At 35.0% G+C, this 13,063-nt stretch overlaps 1 protein-coding gene across 2 annotated transcripts in view; it reads right to left on the bottom strand.

Moving 5' to 3' along the window:
- Positions 1–66: 66 nt before the first annotated feature.
- The window catches only part of LOC110457882 (transcription elongation factor S-II-like), a 16,678-nt gene continuing 3,681 nt past the window's right edge, over positions 67–13,063 (bottom strand). The window contains exons 3-10 of one of the 2 annotated variants that reach the window (XM_021509334.1): positions 12,389–12,503; positions 11,644–11,859; positions 10,861–10,875; positions 6,536–6,589; positions 5,970–6,124; positions 5,612–5,758; positions 4,650–4,721; positions 67–3,718 (exon numbers count right to left, since the gene is read on the bottom strand). In XM_021509334.1, coding sequence (XP_021365009.1) covers positions 3,710–3,718; positions 4,650–4,721; positions 5,612–5,758; positions 5,970–6,124; positions 6,536–6,589; positions 10,861–10,875; positions 11,644–11,859; positions 12,389–12,503 — 783 coding nt within the window. In that variant the 3' untranslated portion in view covers positions 67–3,709. The remainder of the gene's footprint in view (positions 3,719–4,649; positions 4,722–5,611; positions 5,759–5,969; positions 6,125–6,535; positions 6,590–10,860; positions 10,876–11,643; positions 11,860–12,388; positions 12,504–13,063) is intronic. The other variant, XM_021509335.1, reaches the window with a different exon arrangement.

Below are 13,063 nucleotides of genomic sequence, written 5' to 3'. Positions count from 1 at the left end.
AATAATTCATCACATGTTCAAAACCATAGTTTACAATAATTCTCGACAAAACGAAACAAATTCAAATGTCACCACAAAACCTCAGCATTTTTATTTCCGAACACAAACAGTTTTTCACAATGTATAACTGAAAGATATCTTTACACCACCATGTATAATAATAAAGACATCAACGCATCGAAACACTGTGGGGACAGACCAGTAAGTGGTTCACTAGGTGTTGACAATCACATTCTATCAACTAATGCTGTATTAGTCTTTGTTTTCAATAAGATATTACATTAAACACATTGTACATAATGTTCTGAATTTAAAAAAAAAATGATGACTAAAGGTGATATTGGCAAGCTGTTTCATCTCTGAACGTATGACCTACACAGAACACGCTCAAAAGATGAAACATCAAAAAAATGTATGTATGAATTTCCTCGGCAATATCTGGAGGGACAAATAAACAAAAATGTCCTATTTTAAACAAGATCTGTTCAAAACAAGATCAAGATTCTTGCAGGAAATTTCCAATTGGTGCTGTGAAAATGCAACATAATGAAATACAATAAAAACTTAAATCAATTTTCAATGCACAAAAAAATATGACAACTTTATTTTTTAATGAAAAACATGATATGATCAATGTAAACATCAGACAGCTAGTTAAACCTTTTTTTATTATAATTAAAATTCAATAAGATTTTGCAATGATTTTCAAAATCGCATATTCAGTGATAATTAACATCTATAACATGTTGTCAACACCAAATTATACCAAACTGAATATTAAGGGATCATTCATGTTTATAACATGTTGTCAACACCAAATTATGCCAAACTAAATATTAAGGGATAATTAATGTTTATAACATGTTGTCAACACCAAATTATACCAAACTGAATATTAAGGGATAATTAATGTTTATAACATGCTGTCTACCAAATTATGCCAAACTAAATATTAAGGGATAATTAAAGTTTATAACATGTTGTCAACACCAAATTATACCAAACTGAATATTATGGGATAATTAATATTTATAACATGTTGTCTATCAAATTAAACCAAACTAAATATTAAGGGATAATTAATATGTATAACATGTTGTCTACCAAATTATACTAAACTGAATATTAAGGGATAATTAATGTTTATAACATGTTGTCTACCAAATTATACCAAACTAAATATTAAGGGATAATTAATATTTATAACATGTTGTCTATGCTGTATAACGTATTCCACACACGACAAGGTAAACAGAGAGTGAAACAACATCATTCAAAATAAGGGAAAACTTTTAACCCATATGATAGATACAGTTACAAGAAAGAAAAGACAAAAAAAATCTTTATTCAAGCTATAAATTAAACTTTTAAATTTAAACAAAGAGACCTATAAATATATACAAAATGTAAAACATATACTAGTATATATTTAAACATCCCTGATGATGGTTTACAATGTAACTTTCTATGTATCTGAATTCACATAAAGACTTTCTTCTTACACACAATGATACCTTAAAAACCTAAAATATACCAAAAGCATGAAAAAAATAGAGAAATACAGGTTAAATACAAATTTAAACAATTTTAACTGAAACACCAGTATTGAAGAGAATTTGACCTCCTGGAGCTGTTTTGGTTTATGTGGACAGACTGGTTTGTTCACTTTTGAATGTAACCATTCAGGGTGAAGTCTGGCAGACATACAAGTGTTAATGTAGCCCTTGAAGCGTTCTGTAAACACTTACCACAAGCAACATCAGACCACAGGGTCTATCTTTATCTGATACAGGGATAACTCCCATCAAACTATTCGGTACACAATAAACAAAAGCAGCCCAGGTATGAAGCACTATCAATAACATCATTGATGAAATTGAAATCATATTATGTTATGAAAGAAAAGGAATGACATGCTTTATGAGGTGATGTCAGAATGAATCTTGTTTGCTCATTCATAAAATAAAGTTTTGTTTGGTATGTCCTTTTATCTGCCACAGATGAAATGGACAACATTACTGTCCCTCCAGTAACGATCTGTAGTACTACGAATGAGAATGGACAACATTACTGTCTCTCCAGTAACGATCTGTAGTATTACGAATGAGAATGGACAACATTACTGTCTCTCCAGTAATGATCTGTAGTACATGTGTTACGAATGAGAATGGACAACATTACTGTCTCTCCAGTAACGATCTGTAGTACATGTGTTACGAATGAGAATGGACAACATTACTATCTCTCCGGTAACGATCTGTGGTACTACGAATGAGAATGGACAACATTTCTGTCGCTCCAGTAACGATCTGTAGAATTACGAATGAGAATGGACAACATTTCTGTCTCTCCAGTAACGATCTGTAGAATTACGAATGAGAATGGACAACATTTCTGTCGCTCTAGTAACGATCTGTAGTATTACGAATGAGAATGGTCAACATTTCTGTCGCTCTAGTAACGATCTGTAGTATTACGAATGAGAATGGACGACATTACTGTCCCTCCAGTAACGATCTGTAGGATTAAGAATGAGAATGGACAACATTTCTGTCGCTCTAGTAACGATCTGTAGTATTACGAATGAGAATGGACCACATTTCTGTCGCTCTAGTAACGATCTGTAGTATTACGAATGAGAATGGACGACATTACTGTCCCTCCAGTAACGATCTGTAGTATTACGAATGAGAATGGTCAACATTTCTGTCGCTCTAGTAACGATCTGTAGTATTACGAATGAGAATGGTCAACATTTCTGTCGCTCTAGTAACGATCTGTAGTATTACGAATGAGAATGGACAACATTTCGGTCTCTCCAGTAACGATCTGTAGAATTACGAATGAGAATGGACAACATCTCTGTCGCTCCAGTAACGATCTGTAGTATTAAGAATGAGAATGGACAACATTTCTGTCACTCCAGTAACGATCTGTAGTGTTATGAATGAGAATGGACAACATTACTGTCCCTCCAGTAACGATCTGTAGTACATGTGTTACGAATGAGAATGGACAACATTGCTGTCCCTCCAGTAACGATCTGTAGTATTACGAATGAGAATGGACAACATTTCTGTCGCTCTAGTAACGATCTGTAGTATTACGAATGAGAATGGACAACATTACTGTCCCTAGAGTAAATGTTTGTATGTGGGAGGTTGGGAAACCACAACCTAGTGTAGCACCACATACATAGATACCATATTTATACCACAGTAAAACCCAGGGGGTCAACACAATGTTTGACTCGAAGTGGGGCATGGGCTTATTACAGAACAGCGAAATGTTCACATTTCTCCTGACTGTAACAGTTATGGGTGGGTTAATTAACAGACACGGGCTTATTGTCGTGTAAATACGGTAGTAACTTATGTAGTGCATACAGTGTCAACTTGTCTATAAAGCACTGGCTTACCACTGGGGTGGGGCTACCATCATGTAAGTGGTTGGAACAGGAAAACACACCTTTTCTAAGGGAAAATCCTAGACAACCTGGGTGAACCACTGGCGGTTAATCTTACCAAAAACCTCCAGAAACATCTTGGTCAAGTTTGTTTTATATCAAACAGATATGGTTTCAGCTGCTCCAAGCAAATAAATGGAAAGTCGCATGGGATACTAGACATCCACACATTCATGTTCTAGCTCAGGCAATACAAAAGTATCAGTATACACTCAAACATCCCTGGTCTTCTTTCTATTATGACTAGCAAAACTGAAAGTACAAAAAATATCATCACAAATAAAGAATGAAAAACTAATATTTTGCATCAATCAGAATGAAAATGAAATAAAATATTTATATATCGAATGGACTAAAGACTTCTGTTTTTCGATATTAACACTTGTCATTGTCTTCAATCCACTTCTAATTGATGTATATATCAGTTATCTGTATACTCTCTCTCCCCTTAACCTTTTTTCTGATGACACTATGACCAAATAACCACTAGATTTTCATAAATGCAAAACTACCCAAAAGTAACATCCAAGATTCCTTTTAAATCAATCAAAATTGAAAACTGATTGAAGATATATAGTATACCGGTACACTGTATAGCGCTTTAAATTCCCGGTGTCAATATTTCCCGGTTTCATATTCAGCACATATTCGCGGGGGTTAATTTTTGCTGTGCACTCGAATCCCATGAATCCCATTTTTATGTATAAGTGTTGCTTTTACACGGACTGCCCAGTTGTCCGGTGATAATCTGATTTGAGTTCATTTAAGCTTGCATAACAGCGTTGGGTTATAAGTATTTTCAACATGTTGTGATAAGGTCTGTCAAAGTGGTTAAAATTTTCGATAATTTCGCTGATGTTTAGAATTTGTGGATATTAGTCAAAGTGGGAATACAGTGAAATTAAAACCCCAGCGAAATATATCCACTATTCAGTATTATATAAAGCTCTCTTCTTTTAAAAACTTCATTGATAATATTGGATATTAATTCCTCCCATCACTTGAATATTCAAGGATAATTTTACACAATTATTTTCTTAAAATCATCACAAAAGAATGACAAAGGGCACCAAAAAAGACCTTTAAATGGTTTAAAACCGTATTTGTCCGATAACAAATCTGATAATTGGAGTTTTAAAGCCAGGTGTAAAAGACTAACAAATATATATCATATAACTCGTACCTTCCATCTGTTTCCACATTCGTTGCAGAACACAAACGTTGTCATAGGTTCATCAGAACTTCTTGTTTGAAGCTGAAGATATAATGTAAAAAAAAATTAGCAAGATCTAAACATCAAACTTACAACAATCAATTATTTGATTCTTCACAAATTACCATTTGACTTCTTTTTAATTCCAACATGTAAATCAGAAATGATGAATAAGGGTTGACATAGGCTGTGCCTGTTGCCCAATCACGTTGACAACTTTCACTCTGTGTCAATAAAACATGTTGAAATGAAAATGAAAAATGAGAAAAGTTGTAAGTGGCTGGCCTACTGACTGCAGATTGAATTGTCAGTGGGCAGCCAACTGACCCTGATATAGTATAAGCACAGTTGTCAGTGGCCAGCATTCTGACCATCATAGTAGTCAACCACAGTTGTCAGTGGCCAGCCCTCTGACCATCATGGCTATATAGGAGTCAAGCACAGTTGTCAGTGGCCAGCCAACTGACCATGATATAGTATAAGCACAGTTGTCAGTGGTCAGCCAACTGACCATGATATAGTATAAGCACATTTGTCAGTGGCCAGCCTTCTGACCATCATAGGAGTCAAGCACAGTTGTCAGTGGCCAGCCTTCTGACCATCATAGTAGTCAAGCACAGTTGTCGGTGGCTAGCCTATCATAGGAGTCAAGCACAGTTGCTGGTGGTTAGCTACTGATCAAGAGGGCTAAAGGTTCAAAACAAACTGGCAGCAGGAAGCGTATTTCGATGTCACTAAACCGTACTTTTTACGCTGAATGTTCTAATCTGCCTATATCTACTAATGAGCATCAGGATCCTTCAAACTGGTGTCCTCCCAGGAGGCAGACAATAAAAAAAGCTCATAAAGGCCACAATGCTTGTGCCTTCATTTTCTACTTTCATCAAATACATCAAAGATAACCTATTACAATATCAGTACAAATCAGTCACCTGTGTATATGTTGTATTCTTCTTTTTACATTTTCCACATTTGAACAGGTCTGACTTGGTACCGCTGGTTGTAGCCATGTGATGATCATCAATGGATTCTTTGGTGTATTTACGACGCAGTTTCTGCATATCATCGCTGGCCATCTCCTACAAAAACAATACAGCATTGACACATGTTATGTTTGTTCACCCATTAAATTAGACAAACACAGCTTATCAATGTATTTTATAAATATTTTAAAGTTACGGGAATACTTTATTTCATATATATCTGATGCTATGTTTCACGAAGTTTTATATAAGTTTCTGAATTCTACAGCCAAGAAAACTCAGTGTGCACATGTTTCAATAATTTTACCTCTGCAGTCATCTTTGCTATCTTCTCTGGGCTAATCAGCCCCAACAGGACATTCTCTCTCAGCTGTGGGTTTTTTAAATCTCTCAAATTGGCAACTCGACTTCTCACTCTGTTTTTGTATTTTGTATCGGTGTTGTTAAATTCTTGAAAAATATCTGTCCTTTGTTAAGGCTTACAAAAACATATGGACTTTTTCTACGGACAGAAGAAATGACAGACAGACAGACGGACAAGCTGATTCCAGTATACCCCCACTAACTTCATTGCAGGGGATATAATAAATCTAGACATGTCTGTGGGTACCGACACATGAATTTTATCTACAGCCAAGTGCATCACAAGGTGTTATTTTTTTCATAAGTTGCGAAAATTCATGTAAAGTACCTAAATTCTGCCGTTATTTGAAGTACATGTATGTATATCATACAAAGAGCTAGTCTACAAGACGAACTATTCTCCATATTGCAAATCAAAATATTCACAAAGTCAATCATATCCTAGCAAATTTTTATATAAATCTGTAATATCAATTTGACAATATTGATGTGACATCTGTACAAGGATACAATCTTCAATATGACCTGAAATGTTATCTGGATCTCCCATGCCATCCAAGTCCTCTGGAAAGAGAAGATAAAGTTTGAAATAAACCCCGTTTATAAAGGAATATCATCTGATCCACAGCATGCTGATGGACAGAAAACATTTCAACATCTTATCTTAATCAACTATTTCCTATCATGATAACTCTTCATTGCTAATGGAAAAACAACTCTCAAATGATTATGTGGACAATATCAATGAATTCTATAAACTTCAATAAGATTCATCAGTTTGGAAATGTGTCACATCAAAGTTTTACTTTATACACAAACAATGTATGTATCTAACATGTCCCAATGGTTCAAGACCAACTGGTCCCTTTATCAGGCTATGACTAATTGAGCAATTTGTATTATTTACCTGTACAACGAATTGTATTATTTACCTGTACAACGAAGTGACGGAGTGTTATATTTCATGTCATTTAACTTAGGACGTTTACTATACATACATTAATTGTGTATAATGTAGAAGTTTGACATCAGATAAATTTCAGTTTTTCCAAATCTCAGTGAACAACACCACTGATGGAATGACAAGCGATGGTCCAGGAGTGAAACAAGAACATGATAAAGGTGTCGGGTTTTCACACAGCATTGGTGAAATTTTTCAATCTTGACAGCATCATATTGGTCTGTGACAGATTAAATACAACAAATTACTTTTATTTTATGTTCAATTTAAATAGAACAGTTCAATTTTTTTCGTGTACTGAATTTTTATGTGTATTTTGAGAATCTGCAAAATGTGTCAACGGAAGGAGGTGAATCTAAGATTCTCAATCTCAGTTTCTCCCTTTTGTTATTTTTTTTTTTAAGATGTAGGATTTTCTGAAATGTCTAGCAATGAAGCACATATCGTAGAAATATGATTAGAAATCAAACTGTTCTGTCTACAGCAAATATTAAAAGTACTTACATTGTATATCACAGACTTTCAAATTGGGAACATTTCTTCTTCAAATTTGACACAAAACTTGAGAATTTAAACCAAAAAAAGGAAAGAACCATGCATGTTTAAACAAGAAAACTAAATCCTGTAAAGAAGTACAGTAAAAACAAGCCATTCGGATTGATATGTCTCGCCAGTGCCCTGCTTTGACCATCGATGCACATATCGGTGGATAAATTCAATGCAGACAACATTTGAAATGATGTCTCGTGTCTGGCTGGTTGGTCTACGTATACCAAGTTTGGTTGGTAAAGCACTTACAGTTTCAGAGAAACTAACTTAAACGCAAAAGCCTTAATGTTGATGGAGATGCTGACAAAGTCAATGGACCATGAAAGGTAGGCTGCATCCAGCATATGATGCATGGGTTGAGATGTATTACCTAATATGCATCTATGGTTCAACTTTGGTTAGTGTAGCACTTATAGTTTCAGAGAAACTAACTTAAATGCAAAAACTTAATGTTGACGCCGACGCCGGAAAAGCAACACCTAAGTCTCGCTTCCGCTACTTCGTGGCGGCAGAACAAAAATGATCTCCGATATAACTCATGATAACTGTTTTCTACTGTTATTCACCTAAACATTACTTATTTACATTTTTGATTTGACCCGTATTATTCAAGTAACAAAGGGCAAGAATAAAACAAGGCCCCCATCCCCACCCTCTTACAGCACATAGGATGATAATGCTGTAACCTGAAAATGGATTGAAGGTCCTTAACATCGGAAAGAAATGGTACATTAAAGATTCGGAAAAATGAACAAACATGCATCCAAATGGATATCATGCAAACCTCAACAAAAGAGTTTCCCAATAGGATATCTATCAAGAATGTCTAGATCTGCATAATATAATATTCCCATTTCAAGTGAATATCTCCAGATTTAATTAGCACACGAAAGTTTTCAAGTTAAACATTTTAAAGCATCTGTTGTCCTGCATACATGTACATCTTATATATAATTACATAATAATCATTTATCATGGAACAAAAGGAGGGGAAAGCCTTAATGATTTATATGATCGGACATGGATCCGAGAGTCTGCCCATCAAACTCACAGCAAGGGTCTCAATGCAATGGATGGGATAAGCTTTTCTCGTACCCTTTCTCAACCTGTTATAGAATGTACTTTCCTAGCAGAAACTATTTTGAAATCTTGAGGTTTGCAAAAGTAACTGTAAGTGTTTTGATTATTATCTAATAATTCAAACCAATACAAGTTGTATTTTCCACTGATTATATATCATGAACTTTACAAGTATTCCCTTAAAACTGTGATAGCTATAATGTTACATTAATGTGACTTCAGTTAAAACTTTAGTGACAAGAAGGATTTTTTATTGATTTGGCATAGAAACTAAGAAAATTGTTCATTTTGATCATATTTCAGAAATACCAATTCAAAATGTTCAGGATACGAGAAAAAGAATCACTTGCTCCAAATTGTGATATGTGTATTGAATTATGAATTTCAAACTTTGAAAAAAATCTAAATCTTATGATATATTTAACTTGGTCCCACCTAATCTAAAATCATTACAATGGACTTTCTTTGCCTCAGTATACCACAGTTAGGAAGAAGAGATCCTTCTCCAGATGCTAGCCACAAAATGTGATGCATCACCCTGGTTATCCAAAGTAACACAGACTTAAAGACACACATCTAACATCACACAGCTAACAGTAATGTTTACACACAAGCACTGTTACCAGGTACTATTACCAGGCACTGTTACCAGATACTGTTACCAGGCACTGTTACCAGGCACTGTTACCAGGTACTATTACCAGGCACTGTTACCAGGTACTATTACCAGGCACTGTTACCAGGTACTATTACCAGGCACTGTTACCAGGTACTATTATAAGGCACCGTTACCAGATACTGTTACCAGGTACTGTTAACAGATATTGTTACCAGGCACTGTTACCAGGTACTGTTAACAGATATTGTTACCAGGCACTGTTACCAGATACTGTTACCAGGCACTGTTACCAGGTACTGTTACCAGGCACTGTTACCAGGTACTATTACCAGATACTGTTACCAGGCACTGTTACCAGGTACTGTTAACAGATATTGAGGCACTATTACCAGGTACTGTTAACAGATACTGTTAACAGGTACTGTTACCAGATACTGTTACCAGACACTGTCACCAGGCACTGTTGCCAGGTACTATTACCAGGCACTGTTACCAGGCACTATTACCAGATACTGTTACCAGGTACTATTACCAGGCACTGTTACTAGGTACTATTACCAGGCACTGTTACCAGGCACTGTTACCAGATACTATTACCAGGTACTATTACCAGGCACTGTTACCAGGTACTGTTACCAGGCACTGTTAACAGGTACTATTACCAGGCACTGTTACCAGGTACTATTACCAGATACTGTTACCAGGTACTATTACCAGATACTGTTGCCAGGCATGAAATTACTGTATGTTACCTGACTACAATAGTTCACGTCTGTGATAAATTCACAGATGTGACTTTATAAAACTATTAATGGATTAACTTAATACATTAATTATTAGGAAAACTAGATTATTATTTTGTGAATAAATAATATGTCTCCCCTTATTAGACAATATCCATAGATACAAACAGATTGTGTAATGCAGGTATACTCCAAGTTTGATCAAGATAATAGTCTAAAAAAGAATTTAATATAAATGTTTGATATATTTTACCTTTGGCCTTGATGTGAAGGTCACTGTAAACTAATTCTATCTAGCACATTGCATATCTTTTGCTGGTGATACTGCCAAACTTCAAGTTTCATTGAGATATCTTAAACAATTTGAAACTTATGGCCCAGACAATACTTTACGGAGACTGTTGCACTTATTTGACCTTTGACCTAGAGATGAAGGTCATGTGACCTATTTACAGTAGAATACACACTTTCTGTACTCGATACAGGCATTCTTTAATACAAGTTTAATCAAGATATCATATCATTAAAAGCTTAAAGTTTCAACCCAAACAAGAATTTACTTGATATTTTGCACTTATTTGACCTTTGAACTTGATGTGAGGGTCACTGTGGTGTTCAGGGCACTGCACATTCACTGTGGGTGATGGAGGTATCCTTTAAGTTTCATGAGATATCTTAGACTGTAACAGTATCTGATATTAGTTGCTATGACTGCCTTCAAATCAACATCATTAGAAAATACTGAAGAATAAAAGCTTTAGAAAGCTTTTGGCTAAAACAAAACATAATTCTTTGAAAAAAAATAGCTAAATGATGATGATTAAATGTGTGTCTTTAAGTCTGTTATTAAACACCAGTTACCACCAGGCTTTTGAACTTATACCTGTATTTGAGTCATCTGGAAGAGAAGAAGCAAACACAACATCCTTATGGTATATAACAAAATGTGCTTAACCCTTTCGCCACTGTAGACAATAATGGACTAATCCAGATCAATGCATGGGAGAGTCTACTAAAGTTACCTAGGGGTGAAAGGGTTAAGCATATATGCTACTTTACATATTTTATTTGGGAATTTTGTGTTGGAATTATCTTCCTTACTGTGTCAACTAATGATTTAGACTTGCACAGATTAACACTCACAAAAAGTACAGATTCTTTAGTGAGGATCCGAAACTGTTTTGGGAAGAAGGTGACACTCAGGGTAAAGTAGCATACATCCTTAAGTCAAATTTTGAATTATCCTGTTCCTCTGCAAATATATATACCAGGTTGATCAAGAACTGTAGACTAACTTACAGGTATTCTTTGCTACACTATTGATTTTGTCAAAATAACTTTACTCAACGGAAATAAGACCATATCAACAATTAATATCAAAATTGAACTATTTTAAACTGTCCATGACAAACCTATGGAAGGCAATGTAAAAATGAAATTGAAAAAAAATTGATGGAATGTGAAATTCATGAATTCTTAACTACTTTGGAATACAAAAGCAAACACCTGTAGCAAGTGATAAAATAATAAGTCTTACCCCGATACTTATGTGTTTTTGAATGTGTTTCCGAACACTTTTAACAAAGACCTTGTTTACACAACAGAATTTGAACCAATTCTATCGCAATAACAAAACGTAATGCATAATCAACCCAGCATATTGTACCTGTGACTTTCAATGCATTAGCTAGGAGTTCTCGACACTTGAGGCGTGTGGGGTCTGAGGTGTGTGCTGCTGTACAAGAGGACAAGGCACTGTCCATGTTTTCTGGTGGCTCGGCAGATGGCGAGTCGCCTCCACTTTGTGTCATTGTCTGGGTGTCACCATTACTGCTGTCCTTCCTGCTGTCACTTTTGGCAGCCCCTTGTGATGAACCACTCTCTGTAACAACAACAGACGATAAAACGTCCTTCTGCACCACACTAAAGACAATACAGAAAACAAAACCATAACTCAACACCAATAAAACTTTGGACATAGAAATTACTGAAATAAAATATAAACTAAGACCCTTGAAAAAATACAAAGGAGATAAGACGAGAGGTTCTGGGAGGGTTATTATGTAAGCATCTTCCTGCCATGTTAATCTGTATCAATTCAATAATGTCACATTACGAACCAGGTTAGTCGCAAGAAAACATCTATGCACTATGAATATAATCTAAATACTGATATTAATATCACACAAGGAAATAGAACATTTTCCAATGTAATTATGATCATCATCATAAATAATGATTACTCGATCTCCTCCCATACAGATTTCCTCCAGCTTGTACCAATCAGAACTTTTAAGACATAAATAACTACAGCTTGTTCCAATCAGAAACTGTCTGATACAAACACACGGACAGAAACCATTCAATATTAATTCAAGTAGCACCAGTCAAAAACCCATTGATATAAATACCTCCTGCCGGTAGTAGTTTTTTCCAGCCTTTTATTAGTGATTTGGAAACAGTTATGACATCTTCATCTTTCGATGCTTTTCGGAAGTTGTTTACTATCATTCCAATCCTGGTTTTCTGTGAATAAGATAGAGATAAGAAAATTTGAGATACAATTTGTAACAAAGTACATTGTATTAAGTTTGATTTAAAAAACAAACTGGATGAGCATGAATGTATGAAAGAATACATTTAACAAGAGGCCCAAGAGGGCCTGTATCGCTCACCTGAATATTAAAGCAGTCATAGCAAAATATTCTCATTAAATGTTATATTGCACTATAAATATTTCCCTCGCAAACTTTGTTGGCTCCAACTGTTGAAACTACCAGCAAAATATTATTATAAGATTCTATGCTTTTTGATTCTTCTTCAGAAGTTGCTTGACATATTTTCCCCTGTGATCTTGTAAGTAGGTCAATGTCATTTTCCTTCTCAAATTGGTTAGCTCTATTCCAAAAAGCTACCAGCCAAATCTTATGAATCCATTCCTTTTAGTTCTCAAGAACAAATCCATTAAAATGTTGTTGACCTCTATGACCTCTAAAGTAGGTTGAGGTCATTTTCATTTGCAAACTTTGGTGAGCTCTATCCCGGGAAGTCACCAGCCAAATATTATAATTTTATGCCTTTTAATT

Source organism: Mizuhopecten yessoensis, unplaced genomic scaffold, assembly GCF_002113885.1.
Source record: "Mizuhopecten yessoensis strain PY_sf001 unplaced genomic scaffold, ASM211388v2 scaffold9369, whole genome shotgun sequence".
Lineage (NCBI taxonomy): Eukaryota > Metazoa > Mollusca > Bivalvia > Pectinida > Pectinidae > Mizuhopecten > Mizuhopecten yessoensis.
Note: the sequence above shows the minus strand (reverse complement) of the source record. Positions and strands in the feature narration are given on the sequence as shown.